General features: G+C 40.1%; 1 protein-coding gene across 1 annotated transcript in view; it reads right to left on the bottom strand.

Annotated features, from left to right (window-relative positions):
* Positions 1 to 11,375, bottom strand: part of SPIDR (scaffold protein involved in DNA repair) — a 187,565-nt gene extending 176,190 nt beyond the window's left edge. The window contains exons 1-5 of the mRNA XM_026039510.1: positions 11,353 to 11,375; positions 4,599 to 4,754; positions 3,558 to 3,636; positions 1,980 to 2,165; positions 392 to 549 (exon numbers count right to left, since the gene is read on the bottom strand). Of these exons, the coding sequence (XP_025895295.1) occupies positions 392 to 549; positions 1,980 to 2,165; positions 3,558 to 3,636; positions 4,599 to 4,754; positions 11,353 to 11,367 (594 nt within the window). The 5' untranslated portion in view covers positions 11,368 to 11,375. The remainder of the gene's footprint in view (positions 1 to 391; positions 550 to 1,979; positions 2,166 to 3,557; positions 3,637 to 4,598; positions 4,755 to 11,352) is intronic.
* Positions 11,376 to 17,356: the final 5,981 nt, after the last annotated feature.

The following is a 17,356-nucleotide window of genomic DNA, read 5'->3' as shown; positions in this document are numbered from 1 at the left end:
GCCGCCGTCCGCCGCGGGACGCGGCCTTTGGCGCCCCCTGCCGGCAGCGGCGCGGCGGCCCCGCGCGGGACACACACAGCGGGAAACGCAGGAAAGCCAGTTGGAACGTAGGAAAACAGTGTCCTCTGCCACCGCGCAGGAGAGCCCACAGGCCGAGGTTGCGCTGCGCGGCTGGGGAGCCTCCGTGACGCGCTCTCCAGAGGCGCCGTGACGGCGCGACCACGGTCTGGCCTGGGCTTTGGCATCTGAGCTCCCCGCACACAGAGTTCCTCTGGAAGGGAAGGGCTAGAGGAAAACCTCGCATGCTTCCAGATATGATTTAAACACATATAAATATACTCCAGAATTATGGCTAATGCTTTTTAAGGGAAAAATAAAAACAAAATCTCACCTTATAAAGGCCCTCATTCTCCTCCTTGTCAGGCAAAGAATTTTGATCTGCACAGGAGTCAGAGTCTGATATTTCCAGGCAACCATCATTGCCTTCTGATCCATCACACCTACCACTGGAATCACTATCCTTCTCCCACTCAATGAACTGGGGTTCATCTAAAGATATTTGTTACAAGACATTTTTAATAGTCAGTCCTATATTATTAGTAAGTATGAATTCAAGCAAATACAACAATTAACAGAAGAAAAATGCAACATTATTTTGTTGGCCACATTCAATACTTAACTATTTTTATAGATGCTGAATGTGACCTTCTCTCTCACAAAAGCTTAATCCTTTATTAGGCAATGGAAATTTCTGTAAAGCTGGACATTTATGTAAACTGGAAGTTTATGTAAATTATTATGTAAATATAAAAGTTAATATTTTATAAATATTAAAATATTTAAAATATAAATAATGTATAATATAAATAAATATAAAATTWGTTTTATGGTTTTTGTATGTTTTTATTTGTTTGTTTGTCCTGTTGCATTAGATTTTCAAAATGTACTTGTCCACAATTAACTGTTTTTAATCAAATGCTTCAGACAGTTACTTGGAGCAGCTGACAAGGGGGTATATGTTAATGTCTGCTCTAAGAGACGGAAACTCCGGAGAAACAAAAAGGCTACTTGAAACGGTGACCTCCTAAAACACTATGTTTGAGTCTGTGACTCAAACACTTTAGCACATCCGAGGATTCCTGCCTCACAACCACTGGGTGCTTAATGCAGCTCCAAGAGTCCATTTGCCCCAACTGTGGATGGGGTTAAGGATCTATGAATTCAGCCTCCAAGGGGCCGTCATCACCCTCCAAGTCCACCTGAACATGTGGCCATAAGTTGCTGGGAAGAAAAAAATCTCCTCCTGTTTTTTTGTGCTTTTGCCAATAATGCAAATATATATAAGATTTTTAAGAGTATTATATTATAGTCTAAGAAATGGACAGTCCTTCCATTTCAACAAGAAGGAAAAAGAGTTATAGAACTGCACCAAATTAACATTTCTCTTTTGTTTCCCCTGCTTCCTGAATCAGAAAACGAATCATAAGAACAAAACTCATTGTTGTTGACAGACAGCTAATGGGGAACAAGGAATACTGTGTACTAAAATGCAAACTCATAGCACAGCAAATGCTACTAACAGCAGCTGCAAAGCCTGTTACATCAAGCCAGTGGAGGCAGGCAGCAGTACCACCAGGGAACAGACCAGGCAGATGAAGCCCAGCATCAATAACACAGCACAGACAAGGAAATGGTACAAAAATAACTGTAATATATTGAAACGAGCTGACCTGCTTCATTTGATATTGAACAACCTACCCTACTCTGATCCTTTACCCCAAAGTTTTGATTTTTTTTTTTCCTTAACATTATTTTTAGTAACAGCTTATTCTACAATCCCATGAAATGGGTAGATAAAAAAACAACTGATTTAACTAAAAAGCGTCAGATCTTGCCATTCTGTTCAAATAGCCTCCAAGTATTTTCATTATGACATTTAAGACAAACTTCTTGACAAATCTGCTTGCGCTCAACCTTACCTTCACCACTTCTGTCTTCTGACAATAAATCAGGTCTGCTGTACGATTTCTCTGCTTTAGAAGTATGACTTTTTTCATTGCATAACCTTGAAATTGATGGAGTTTTTTCATCATCTGAAAAATCACTGCCACTAGAGCTCCATATTATGTCCTCGGACTCCTTTGAGCTTGCGGCAGCAGAAGATTCTATTAAAAAGGATTACAAAACATTAAAATATTACAGAAAAGTAATATTGATAATTTTTTAAAAAAGTTAAGCTACATGCTTTTTGAACTAGAAAAATATTATCAGTTCTGTTCCCAAGCATCAGAGCACCAATAAAGTATTGTTAACTCACAGACACTTCTCATACATACCAGGGTTATTTTTATTTCAGTTTTCCACGCTAAATGCTAACCCTTCCATTTCCACGAACATGTTATGTTGTTCATCAGAGCAAGGACTAGAAATGATTATCTCACATAAGTCCTCTACTCACAGTCCTCATGCGCCCCTTGAAAATACTACATGGTTTAAATGAAGACCATTCGTACACTTCTGGATTTTGGACTTCCCTTACTTTATACAACTGATAATGAATGAACTTAAGCATCCCTCCATTAGAGTTCTGCCACAAGGAGAAAAAACAACACCTTTTCAAAGGTAGCAAAGAAAATGTTACGTTTTTGAAGTGAAAGATACTTAATTCAAAATACTGTCTTTTTATATAAAAGAAATGGTTAATGCTTAATAGTAGATTGTTCAGTATTAGCAAGCATAAGAAAACACCATTTTTCACCATTTTCCCACTACTAAAGTTTTCAAGTAAATGGGAAGTTAGACAACTATGGGGTATTTGGGATGAGGCAGGAAGGCCAAGGAGAGAGACAGATCCCTGCTTTCAACATATAAACATTCCTTTCAGAAACCTGGAAGAGTATTATTTTCAACTCCCAAAGGAGGGATAACTTGAAGCCATTTCTCACTCCTTCTGTTCCTCTGGAGTCAAAAAAGTGAAAGAACCAGCCAGCATCTATAAATGTTCCTCCTCTTCATTAYGACGGGAGTTATTTTTAACATGGTATTAAAAGGATTAAGGTACATAGGAACATACAGAAGACTGAAACCAGGCAGTTGAAGAAGTTTTGTTGTCCATTTTTCATACAAAAAAAAAAACCCAACCTTTCCTCATCTACACCTCCCTGTGTGTCTCTAGACAGAACAGAATTGTTTCACTGTCTATCTAGACACCTAAGGGTTGCTTTTCATCCTCCCTCCCCCTAAAAACCTAAAGAATTAAAATATCCTGCCCCTGCTAGAGCACACAGCATCTACAGCATTACTGATGCTTCTGCCATCTGTTCAAGAGCAATAGCTGAAGTTCCATCAACACTGTGAAAATATTTCTGATACTCTAAGTGAAGAGAGGAGGAAATTATGTATTGGAATTATGTCTCTTCACAAAATTAATTTCTGTATGAACAGATTATAATAGCAAAAGAAGAAAGTAATCAGTTCCAATTCTACTTGAAAAAGACAAAGTTAAATCTTTTGATCTAGTCTTTTGACAAAGTGAACACCAAACAGCCACAACCTACCTACTGTGCTTTCAGCGGATGTTAGCAGTGGTGCAAGATGCTTCTTAATCCTGGCTTGTTTATCAGTAGGTTTCAGAGACTACAAAGAGAGAGAAAAAAGGGAAATTTAATGGCCAATTTTAACATAGAGTATTATACTCATCAGAATTGTTTGTTCATCCACAAAAACTTATATAACTCGATATAACAAATACGATAACAATTCATGAAAGAATAGTAACAGAAGAAACAAATTTTTCTTGTTTTGGAACATAGAGTCTTCCTGTGACTATGACAGAAATTACATCTGACCTTGCAAAGAACAAGAGTCACTATCTTCAGCATTAAAATGTCAAGAGTGGGCAGTAAGAGCTTAATAAAGCATATGCCCTATTCAAAGGTTCCAGAAAGAAGTATTCAATGGTCCTAACTGATTTTATCCAATCCCACAAGCTAAGCAACCCCATGACTGCTTTGTAGCARAAGAAACAGAAAAACCCAAAGAGAGACTATTTTCAGTACACAGCGCTTCTCACTCAGGGCTGGGTGAACATATGACCGATGTTGAAGAAAATTAAATAGTGTTTAAATAAATTAAGCATAATAAAAATTAATATATCATCCTTTTTACCAAGTGTATCGTGATCCACACCAGGATCACCAACATCAACAGGAACATTAAACTATCTTCAGTGAGACTATATTTGCAAAATTGTTTTTGTATCTAAGACAAATTTGTCAGGTGAAAAATAGACTCTTCTTGTTCCATAATTTTTAAGGAAAGGCAGTTCTCCATATTTAGTGGTAAATTATTTGTGCCTGTCCAAGCGTAGTTTTGCAATTTTCCAAGTCATAAATGCCACCCAAAATATAACATATTAACATATGTGCAGAGAATTATGCTACTAAGACAACGTCCTTAATTAACCTTGCTTTCCATTTTTGTCTACATCGAGAGTTAACATAACACTAAAAGAAGGGTCACATCTAATTCAGCCAAGCATGGAACTTCTTTAGCTGTTAGTTTGAATCCGTTATGCTGCAAGTAAGTCCTCATCTTACCTCAAGCACAGAAGTGCTCTGAAATCCATCCCCACACCTAAGCCAGGAATTGGAAATTGAAGTACCAGCGACTGATGCCCTGACATTTGATTTTTTTAGCTGGAGGGGTGTCTCATCTGGGAAGGATGCGCATGCTGCATTCCATAACCGCTTCCGCTAGGAAGAAAAAAAAAACAAAGCCATTAAAGATACTAAATATGCATACACAATTCTCTCCAGGTGAAGTCTACCTGGCCAGCCCCTTTTTCCTGAACATTTGCAAACATAAAATCTGAATTTTAATGAAATGGGGGGGGAAAAAAATCCTGAACACCTGGAATCATTTTATAGACAACAATCAAAACAATATTTGATAACTGTATAACTTTCTTTTGATCTGTTACATTTGTAATACCTGTTTACTGTCCAGTGAATCTGAAAATATTATCCTAAATAGGAACAGCTCAGAGAAATACATTTTAACTAAGTAAATCCTTCAAAGTGACAAAGTTCATTGGAACACACATTCTTAGCCAGGTTGATAAATCAAGACTATAACATACATCCCAAATTAAAAAAAAAAAATGCAAAAGCAAAGCATTTGGCAGATTTTGTCTTTTTTGCAGTCTGTAAGTACGGCTTATAAGTACTCTGCAGGGACTATAGGAACACTAATAACTGAACCAAGCTAAGGCCAATTTCCAACAAGCAAGGGCAGCTCGTCCCAGCGACGCCTCAGTCCAGCCATCASCATTCTCTTCACTTCTTTGTCCCCCAAAGTAGGTGGTATTTTTCGTAACCGCCAATTCTAAGCAGGCCTGTGTTGTCCCCTGAAAAAATGGGACAGGCGACAGCTGGGGGCAGAACTGTTCCAGGGAGGGCGTGAGGGTCAGCAGTACTGCCAACCGGGCACCACTGCTCATAACCACATCCTGGCCTGAGCTGCCTTATGAGACAGAGCAAAGGGGGCACTGCTCAAGCTTGAGATTATTCACAAAAATCCACACAACAATAYGAGACACATATATAATCCTATGCTGTTACCTCATTACAGATTACATAGCTATCAATTTGAATGAAGAGTAAATCTCTTTATTACCTAGTAGAAAGCAGAAGGATAAAACTGAAAAGTCATTGTAACTTTTTTTGGGAAAAAAAAAAAGTTATTTGTCCGTTTGTGTTTTTACCTTGGCAAATGCTGGAAGGCTTGCTTACATTTATGTTATCATAGCTTCTAAGGGGTTTTAGTATGACACATTTTAGAGACAAAAGCTTATAGCACATGGGAAAGCAAAACACAGTTCATGTAACTGCACTTTCCTTCTTAAATGGCCCATTCCAGTTTTGAAAGGACACTTATCTGCCAATAAGATCACTATGTAAGATCACTATGACTCACTCGCAAGTTCACAATAAATTGCTTTCAATGGTCAATTAAAAGCAAAAAAAAGTCACAAACAGAAAAAAATCCACACACAAACATACTCATGAAGAGTTACATAAAATAAACTTCATAATATATTTCTATTGTTGAGAGGCCTAATAAACGCAGAACTATAGAATTACTCTGCATTTTGTTAAGTTTCTCATGCATATCCATGTCATCCGTGACCTCAGCCAATCTCTTTGTACAGAATTACTCTGCTTTGTTATGCTGGGCAGCACCAGTGGATTAAAAGAAAAAAAAAAGGGGGGGGGCAACCCCCCCCACACACACACTGTAAGAGGCAGAGCAAGAACAGCAGAACATGGTACCTACAGTAGAGTCAGCATTTCACCACTGCCAAGATATGGAAAGAAATCACTGTATAAAAGAGGACAGGATAAAATCTAATGTATTAATTTCCCTCTCTATAGCAGCTAAGAGGAGTTCAAGTGTATACAGAAAGGGTAAGTTTTCAAATAGATACAAGCAAAAGAAGCTAATATGAATAAGCAGKTTTTTTGTATGCTTAGATGGTCTAGTTATCATGTTTATCTTTAGATGGAACAGCAAACCTAAACTCCTTTTGAAASTTCAAGCCTAAGTAACAGCTACTAAGATATTAGCTGTCCTACCCAGTGCAGAACCACGCTGCACTGCTAATTAATGCAAAATAACGAGGCACTAGAAGTTACTTTGAAACAGCTGGAAATATTGCCATCAGTGGCCACCAGAGCCGTGACTGTGATATGCAAAAATATCTTTAATAGTGAATGACTTTTAACAGCAGAGAAGTGTTATTTAATCCTGCTCTTCCTTGGCCTGAGTGAACATGGGTGCTGATCAAGTTTCAGAGCAGAGCTACAGGGACGAGCTCCTACGTGTTTCTGCACTATAATGCGGCAGCCTAATGACAATCACAAACCACAGTCCTGCTCTGCATGGCTCCCCTCTCCTTTGCTGCTGCACTTGGCACTCATGGGTCCCTGTGCACAGCTGGTGACAGGGAATCAAAGTGGCACAAAACTTACCTTGCTGGGGAAGCACTGAGAGTTACCTGCAGCTGGCACGGAGGAAGCAGCAAGGCAGGGGCTAGARGGACCAGCCTAGCAGCAGCGTGACGTGGTGCCCCCTCAGTTACAGCCTGAAGAACTGTCAGCACTGCTGGCCCCTAGTAACTGCCTTGCCACATGCTGGGCACGCAAGCACAAGAAAATCTCACAGTTTCTATTAACACCAAGAAGCGATTTACAGCTATTGCAGGCACTAAGAAACACTGAAAACAGTTCCCAAAGCCCCAGAACCAGAAACCAGAGAAGTACTGCCTCTTTTCCTTTAACCATCACAAATTTCTGGCAAACACAACTGGAGGAGGATAGAAAAGGAGTTAACTCATTACTTCTGACGTTGACAGTAATGCCTTTCCACTATTTTCCACAGCTTATTCCACTTTGAAAACAACAAGAGCATTCCCAAAACAAAACAAAGACAACTCCACCCCCAACTCCTAGACATCTTAAAACTCTAAAGAAATATCTGATGTGAATTATGGAAATTGGGCCTACAGCCTCACCTCAGTTACTGAGACWTGAGCCTTTGGTAGCAGCACTGCATGTTGTGTACACACAGGCACACGCACACACACACACACAGACTAATTGTGTAAAGAAAAACATGCTGTGCAACAAGTATATGATTTCAGCATGTATAAAGCAATATTTATGTGTACACATAAGCCTGAGGCATATATACGAATTCTGATTAAAAAGCTGTAATTCAAGCATTACATGCACTGAAAAGGAGGTGCTAATATACAAGATTGAAGACACACAGCTCATCCTGGACCAAAGGCCTCCCAAATACAGTGAGAGCCAAGGGGGGCCCCACACACCCCGGCCTCACAGCACACAGGAGCCCCTGGCAAAGGCTGGGCTGGGGCTCACCAGCCGAGGGCTCTGCCCCACTAGGCACCGGAGAGCTGCCGGTCCCGTGGCTCCAGCTCCCCAGGACCTCGACAAGGCATCAGCTTGCTCACAAAAATGGACCATTTTAATGGCTCTCCACTTCCGTTCCATTCTGCTTCAGGGAAGCAAAGAAACGAGTATTTAATTGAACTAGTTTCCCTCGATAATAAATATTTATAACAAAGCTAATCCCAAGGACATGCTGTTCCCAAAGAAATGAAGTGACAACAGCGAGTTCTCCTAACCTTGATTCACAAGGTTAATTATAGTCTTTTTCCTCTGGCATAAAAACAGGAGATATCAAAAGTATCTTGTGTAATTTATTAATGCTAGAAATGAAGTGCTTAGAAGCAAAATATCTGGTATTAAAAAAACAAACAAAAAAAACACTGAATCTGGCTCTAAATAGCTAGATCATGTAGACTTGGTGTTCCTCATTAAAAAAAAAAGTAATAGTACAAAACAAAAAGTTAATCAAAAAAACTTGTGAATTATGTAAAATGTCCAGAGACAAAATGTGACTCGTAAAATCTTTAATTTAAAAAAGAGCAACTACACTGGCCAACTTATGCAGAAATTGTCTGCTGACCTTTATTTAGGAAGTACTGCATTTTGTCTTTGAACAGCTCCTTCTAACGGAGTGAACAGGAACTCCTCATGCTGGTGTCAGTGAAAGTAGGATCCAGCCCTCCGTGCAAAACACACARAACATAATCCTTTGGCCATTATTCCTTCAGTGAGATAAAGCATTAAGTTACCTATATTTTGGGGGGGGGAGGGAGGGAGGGGGATGTAGTGGGGAAGCAATCAGAGGTGAAAATTCAGTAAACGTGTAACGATTATACACTGAACGCAAAGAATAAGGTGATGACAGTCAGGGGGTTGGTTTTGACTTTTAAATACGCAGGCCTATCTAGAACATCTTTACCCAACCAATTGACATACTGTTCCTCACGCAAGTATTTGCTAAGCAGAAGTCCTTGGCCCAGTTCAAAGACCACTTGCTGCACAGCTCCGTGCACTCTCGTGCTCAAAGTTTCAGCTCCAGTTTCCCCAAGATGCGTGCATTTYATTTTAAAACTTCTGAAGGGACAATCCCAAGAAAAAGCACGTGGCAAGATCAGACATTGACCAACATCTATTCTCATCTCCACCTCTGTGCACACAGACTTCAAAAAAAGTAATTCCTCAAAGTAAAATAAGTGAGTCTTGAGCTTTAAAAAGGCCCATGAAAACAAACAAACAAAAAATTAAATTTTCACAACAGCCACCTAATTTTCAGCAAAATTCAGTGTTTCTACTACCAACCTCCTGAMAGCACTGTCGCTGCTTTCAGGGCCTGGATAGAATGTAAAGTTTTTGTTTCTTTCAAACCCTTAGGTATTTTTGCATTTCTGACTCAAGCAAGGATTCAAATAAAGATTATAGATTTAAAACTGTAGTGTCTATTTACTCAAGCCAAAACCCTTTTTTATTCCTATGAAAATAAGTACATATATTTTCCAAAGACCATTCAAGTGTTAAGATCCTGAGAAGGGATATCATCAAGTGCAATCATGTGTTTAAAAAAAAAAAAAAATTGCACAATGACAGTCACAATGATCTGACCTGCCTTGTAGTAACCATCAGCATGCAATTAAAAAGTATTTTGAAAAAAAAATTAAATTATTGTCGATGGATAAGACCAACTGTTTTAAATCACAGCTTTAAAGTTTTTCCTTTGTTGACTTTTATCACTTAATGAAAATCTTTTCATTGTGTGATATGTATATGTACATTTTCAATAACATTTTTAAACCTATATATGCTTATTTAGGTAATTGGGTATGCAATAGATGTTTACATTGAACAAAAATGCCTCATGGAAAAAGAAAACTTTTAAAATTTACTTTTCATTCATGAATGATGTCAAGCTACAGTTTGAGAATAATCTGGATTCTATCAAAACAGAAGTACTTTAGAAAAGCTTTTACAAGATTAATTTACTCAAAATATTTAGGATACATAAAAACCTATGTTGTGTTTTGCTTTTAAAGAGCTGAACTCATGGAGAAGTCAGTGAGTGGAGAAGATTGCTGTCTTGATCARTATGTCTTTGATGGATATAGTAAGGAATAATATTATTTTTGCTTTCAGAAGAAACTATTACCATCAGAAACTGTACTTACATTGCAAAAAGATCTTGTTCGACATCAATGKAGCAGAGTTTAAAACATTTTAAAAAAATGCAGTGTCAGCATTACTACATAATTTAAGGGAATTAGAGTTTTTTTAAATATCTTAATATTTTCATTTTAGAAAACCACATTTAGAATGTATTCATATTTCAAATTAARTGTAGGAGGAATATTCACACTACTTCCATACACACGCTAAATAAAAAGTTTTAGAGACTAAGTTTGCCATTTAAACTCTATTTGCATTTATTTAGCAAGCAACAATGAGGCTCTTAGCATGTCTAATGCCCTTCAGCAGTACCTTTACACCAGCATAACCACTATTAATCAGACAGAAACTGCATCCTGCTTACTATGCTGGAAGTCTCATCAAATGCGCGAAAGCACCTAAGTGAGAAGATAGAAAACAGTTGATGAAATGCCTCCTCCCACTACTCTATTTCTTCAATGCCTCCTTCTCCTCCCACTACTCTATTTCTTCAATGCCCAAAGAAAATAAGTTTTGTTTTCACAAGAAAGCAAAATATTAAACGCTGCAATTTGGAAAAAAAAAAATCTCTTTTCCTCTTGCAGTTTACCTTTGCACACACTTATTTCTGTATGACACCTAATAAAAAAAAACACAAAAACCCTGAGAGTAACTACAGTCTTTGCTCACTGGAGGCATGTGTACACTTTTGCTGTGTAACTACAACCATAAGGTCATTTTAGCACAATTATAACCCGATCCAAACCATCACAAACTTGGCAGGAGCTGCCAAGCTCCTCCAATGTGTGGGGCTGYCCCCGTTTGCTTTGTACAAAATTCCCCCAGTAGTCTGCTTTTCAAAGGACTCAGGTTAAACTTTTTTTTTTTCCTCCTCTCCCCGCGGTTTTAGCGACCTCGAGGGCAGGCCTGGAGACGGCGGGTCAAAGCGAGTGCTTGCCCCGCGGCAGAGGCTGCATTACCGAGGGCTGGAGCTTCCCCACGTTACCGCTCCCAGGGAACACTACAGTGCGACCCGCCGCCCCGGGGCTTTTCGCATCGCCGCGCCCATCCAGGCGCGGGGAAAAGCCCGGGCGGGTCTGCACTGCCGCCCGCRGGCGCCTTCTTTGCGCCAAGCCCGAGGCGCCGTTGGGTGCGCCGGCCGTTAGGCCGCGGCGACCGTTACGCGACCGTCACGCGGCCGTTACGCACGGACCCCAACCCCCCCCCCCACGCGCCCAGGTACCTTCCTACTGGGCATCGCCCCCCCCGACACGGCGGCCACGTCCCCGTCACGTGGCAGGGGAGTCCCGCGGGGGCGGGGCCAGGGGGAAGCCCGCTCCTCGCGCGCCCCCTCCCTTTCCCGCTTTGGCGCCGCGGTGCCTGATTGGGCGGGCGGGGTGGGGCGGGGGTGACGTCACTCGGGGAGGCGGCCGCCTGCGGTGCGGCGGGCGCGCATGCGCCCTGCGGGGGAGCGGGTGCTCGGAGCCGAGCGAGCAGCCATCTAAACCCAAAGGAAGACGCCGTATAAAATATAGGGTCTTGTTTAAACCGTGCATGTAAGATGCTTAACTCCCGAAAGGAGGGGCAAACGAGCAAGATAGATTTACAGGAAAAAAAAAAAAATTAAAGCCAGAGCCGTGTTAAGATGCGTGGGCTTAAAGGTTGCTTTGTGAATTGAACTTTTCTTCCGAAAGAGTTCATTGCAACTTACTGATGGGGGGAAAAAATGTGTGAATGCAGACTCCGTCAGAAAAGGGATATTTAGGTTACTTTTTATATTGAGCATTCTATGTGCTCTTGAGAAGGTCACTTAGGCTTTTAGTGCTGCTTAAGGAACAGAGTAATGAACAGTCTTTGCAAATGGGGGTAGTTGTGTTTTGTGTCACCTAGCCTGTGTCTAAAGCACATGTGTTGATGGAAGGCACTATATGACTATAATTTTTTTTTATTAAATCTTAATTATATACATCTCTGTCTATGGTCTACATTTTTTTTCCTAAGGCATCCTGTGGCCAAAACCTATCTTGCATTCCCTTCATAAAACTAGCAGTAATTAAAATGGATTTTGCAAAGACAGCAGAGCCAGAAACACCATCATCCAGAGCTCCTACTGCCTTTGGCTGCTTTGGGCAAACACYGTTAAAAGTGTTCTGCTCTCATTCTTCCAGAACTTAGCAATATTTCTTCTACAGTTATTAGATTGACAAATGCATTCCATTATATATCATCAAAGTGCTTTTCTTTGATATTTGAGGTAGTATGTCACTGTATTATTCCACTAGATAGGCTACATTAGAGCTAGATTACTTTGTCAGAAAGCAGCCCTGTATGTTACAAATGAAAATAGAAATATGATTGTTTTTAAATATATGTTTCTGTGGAGAAAGAATAATCTGTGCCTAGCTTCTTCACAAGATCTGAAGAATGGTGTATGGTAGCAGTACATTTTTCTTCAAGTTGATTAGAAATTGTTGTGGGCTATGCTTGTGCATGACATTTTTAACATTTTAGCTGCACCATTATTGAAGAAGACATTTTCACATACCTCTTCAAGTGCATCTATATTCTTGCTGGCTTAAAGGACAGTTTGAGTCTGCTATTTTATCTTCTATACTGATACACTATGTGTGTGCTCTAAGTTGCCATTGCCCAAGGAATGTTATGAAATAGTACCCATTTTATATTTAAGTTGCATTATAGGGCTATGAAAAAGGTAAAATTCCTTTTAACAATGACACTGAGTGTCTTTAGTGAAGTTCATGAAGAATGGCATTTATTTAGCTGTGATGGCCTTGACTGCACAGATAACATTTCTCAATCCATGATCACACAAAGAAATAAAATGTAGTTTATACAACTTAATCAAAAGATAAGAATGCTTAAATTAGTAAAGCTTGGAGAAATTGTTTCCATTGGTTGAATATATTTTTATTCTAATATGAGTTTATAGATTAATTTCCTCTTTTGAAAAAATAAGAGCTATAAAAGTATATAAAGTATGTGAATAAAACCTGGTAAGAGCAATGTCAAATTCAAGTCTAGATACTTTGGGTTGGGTCATTTCCTTAGGAAAGTCTTAAAAAGTCACAAAATCCCAGGCACTTAATCGTGATGAGGTAGAGCAGAAGCAACTGATCAAGGATTTACTGGTTAAGGATTTTAGTATGTGCCCTTCAATGTCAGTTTGGTATTTATAAAGTAACAGGCATGAGATGATCTGTGCCAAGGCCTGGGCTCATTCATCCAGTCCAAAACCAAAATAATGTTTTGTTCTGCAGACTGCATTATCTTACAGGCAGGTTACCAGCTTTATAAGGTTTCGTAGGGAACAACATGACAAAATTTAGACTCTTTAATCCCAAAGGTGTGATGTCAGTTCCACAATAAATTATTCCTGACAATTTCGCAACACGATAAACATTGCTTTGCTGAGCGAAGGTACAGGTTTGGCAAAGCAACCACTGAAGGGGATGGCAGGTTTCAGTGAAGCAAACGCAGTAACATTATACATTCCCGGGAACTGAAAGCTGCTATCTGACCATTTGCAAAGTGAAAACAAAAACAGCTTTTAAATGAACCGAGGTATTCCGGGGGAGTGTTAAAACAAGTCTTCTTGCCCTCAAGTCAGGAGCAGCCCTGGCCAGCAGAGGGTGGCTTTGCACAGGGCACAGGCTTTGCTGACGTGTCCTGCACGTCTCTTCCTCAGCACAGCAGTGACTTTTTATATCCATGCCCACAATGTCTCTTTGTTCCGTGCTAAAAAACAATTTTAAGTGAGTAACTTTTCTGAAACCTAGGCTTCAGTGTCTCTCTTACAAAAGATATCTCTATTTTAACAGGATAAGTTTTTTCAAAGCTAAAACTGAACATCTATCATGAAAGTAATCTGTTTTGTCTGTAAGTATAAAAAATATCCATGAATTCTTATATGGAAGAAAAGGCTTTTTTTCCCCACACTTTAGTCTTAATGCTAGTGAATGCATATGAGAGTTTTTCCTGTTCATGCAATACAGGAACATTTTAAAATAACATTGAGATAGTGATAACACTGAACTGCATAAATTTGAGTTAATCTAAAAYTGAATTTCCTCTATTAGATCAAATACTAATGCTATTTCAACACTGTAACTTTTATCTCTTTTACACAGTGTGCCTTTGCCTTGTACCCTTTGCAGAAACTTGATAAAACTTAAGGTAATACTATGCGCAAGGGAGAATAATGTGTTAAAGAGCTTATAGGGTCTGCCAACTGACCATCATCAGGAAGATGGTGAAAGTCTGAAAGTGAAGTGCTGATCTTCAGCTTCTCTTGAGGCCACCCCATCGATACTCGTTGGCTTCATTTATACCACTAAAGGAGGGCCAAGTGGGAAGGGCCCACCTGCATCCATACTGCTTGAGGCTCGTTGCTGTCAGCCCCCTGAAGAGAGCTRGCAGGAGTAATCCCAAACCAGGGCTGGGAATGAGGTACACGTGTCCGCAGTGCGATCCCGCGCACCACAGGCCTTCCTATCCACCATGTCTGCCAGTGAGCCCAAGGGAGCAGAGCCRCAGGCCTGCGCGCTGCCCTGAGGCTGCCCTTAGGGGTCCCCGGCCAGGGCCAGGCCTGGCAATTCCCAGGCAATGCTCCAATGGCCCAAGCCAGGACTTGCTCTCTGTAGACAGCAGTCAACCTGGGGTTGGAAGGAGAAGAGAAATTACRTGGTCACAGTGTACCATGCTGCTTGCCTTACCATCCAGAGCTTGTTTGAGCTTGTTATATTTATTGCCATGGAATATTGACAAGTGATTACCTGATTTTTTTTCTGCTTTAAGAATAGTTCTTTCACTGTCATGGCAGTATGGAGGAATCTCTGAGCAACTGAGATCTGCAGCATGCAATGGATGCAGATGAAACAAGAGCTAAGCTGTGATGTCTAAATAGTCCTCCGTGGTGGTGAGCCTTCTGGGCTTGTCTCACAAGTGGCTATGTTACAATGCCAAAGTTTGCAATGATGTGGCTGAGAAACAAAAGGTACAGCCCTTGCTGCTATAGACTTCCCCAAACCAAGTCCCCACCTTTTTTCCTGTTTCTGACACCATCTGCTTTAGATATCCCCCTTTGCCACGCAGCACACACTTTCTGAGCCTGCCTTGCTCTCAGGGTAAAGTCGTTTCACTGCTGTGAATCACAGCCTAGAGCAAGGAAGAGCTGCCTGGCTCAGGAGCAAGTTAGCACACACCACCGTGGAATAACTTGCTCTTGTACAAGACAGCCGTGGAATAACTTGCTCTTGTACAAGACAGCCGCTCATTTTACTTCTTCACATACTCTTTTCAGAACAAATGACTTCTTTTCCATATAGGAACTGGATAGTTTGCCTACCTGTGGTGCCTACCTGTGGACACCTCACACAAACTATCTTCCTTTGGGAACACAGCAGCGTGTATGTGRCCAGAACCTCCTGTCGTCTTGTTGTAGGGTTGTACCCATCATGTCCAGCACAGACTGCGACACTCAACATTGCTCGCCCTTCAGCTGTGTGATTCTCTACGCCAGGTTATCCATGTCTCCTAAGCAGCTTCAGGATCATAAAGAGCTGAAAAACAGACTGAAGGAATCAGAGCTGCTCCTATTGCCAGCTAACACTTAAAACAACTGGAGTCCAATGTACTTCGCTGACAAATGTCCCAGAGGAAGAGAGGGGCTGTAACAGACACCCSTTCTCCTGAAGTATTCCCAAGAAAGCAGTGGTCACTGCCCCTGCATGAGACTCGCTGTGATGGAGATACACTATAAAATAGGAAGAAGGGAGTTCCTGTACCCTGGTTGCTCCTCACACGCCAGTGCAGGCTCTTATGGCTCTACACTGCCTGCTGCTTTTTTTCCCTCTCATTTGTTTTCTAAACACTACCTGTGAATTCAGTTCACTGCCAATGAAGGAAGTTTCTAAGCATTAAGACCATATTCTGAAACTCACAAACTGGTCTTTGAAAAATTTTGTAGATGTAACAAAGCTAGTTCTCTGATGTAAAAAAGGCAGCTCTCTTTAACGGATTAAACATAATCGGAGGTCACCTTGAAGGTCCCTTAGTGAACACTCAATACATATCTGTTTTCATGTAACTATGAAACTGCAAACAGGCAGCTGGCTCTGGAACTGATAGGACAACTTTTGAGGACGTTTTCTACTGTGTTCGTACTGGCCTAAACAGCCCTGAGTTATAAATTTGGTTAACAAACCAAGAAAAGTTTATAGGGAGAYTGAAATTTAAGCTGATCCTTTTGCCAGACTCTAGTGATGCTAGGACATCTTCCCCCTTTGAAGCTCCTGAATGTCAACAGATCCCTGATTTAGCTGCTTTTGTGTCTCTCAGGCACAGTTTTTACCTGTTTGCACCATGGTATTTTTCTTTTACAAGACCTTATGGTAATGCTGAGAGAAGCACTATATTTACATTTTACGTATTACATATGAGCCCTCCATATTACATTTTCAAGGGAAATCTGTGGAATCTGAAGTTGCTCCCATTCTACCTGTTCCTCCCAACATATTATTCTCTTCTTTGGGTGCTTTGGCAGCTTATTATTTGGGTGTGCTCTCTGCTTTTTTTTTTTTTTTTTTTGAAGGAGTCAGAAATGTACTAACAGTTTTCTCCTAGGTAAAAGCTATTGTATAATAGGCAGCTTTAAATTGGCATTTAAACAAGTCAGTGTCATAAAATCCATAAAGCAAAAGCTGTCTAGCATGCTAGATAATATTCCCTATACATGAAGCACTGCCATTATTAATTTATTAATATAACATGTAACAGAGAAAGAAAACTCCTCACTGGAAGTCAAGATTACATTCTAAGCCATTCTGGACCCTCATCTTCTTTCCTTACATTTTGATGGATGAAGAATGCAACCTGCCTTGATTTTTTTTAATAACATCCATTTCTCAGTTATTCTTTTTAACATTTTGGCTTGTTCTAGCAGTAGAATATACATTCTCTTTCAAAATAATAAGTTACTATTTTTATGTCAGTACTACAAGAAATTAATAAAAAGCACGTAAAACCAGAGAATTCCTCTGCTTATTTCATTGGATTCAGATTATCCTTAAGTGCTTTCGCTGCTAAAATTGTTATAACAATTATATAATTATATATTATATATGTATATTATAACTATTACAATTTTAATTATAGTAAGTATTATAATAACTTGAGCCATGCCTGTAGCAAACGGTAACTGTGTTCTGACTAACTACTACTAATAATAA

The sequence above is a fragment of the Nothoprocta perdicaria genome, unplaced genomic scaffold (assembly GCF_003342845.1).
Source record: "Nothoprocta perdicaria isolate Ctin4 unplaced genomic scaffold, notPer1 scaffold_231, whole genome shotgun sequence".
Classification (NCBI taxonomy): domain Eukaryota; kingdom Metazoa; phylum Chordata; class Aves; order Tinamiformes; family Tinamidae; genus Nothoprocta; species Nothoprocta perdicaria.
The sequence above is the reverse complement of the archived record's forward strand: the minus strand, read 5'-3'. Positions and strand labels throughout refer to the sequence as shown.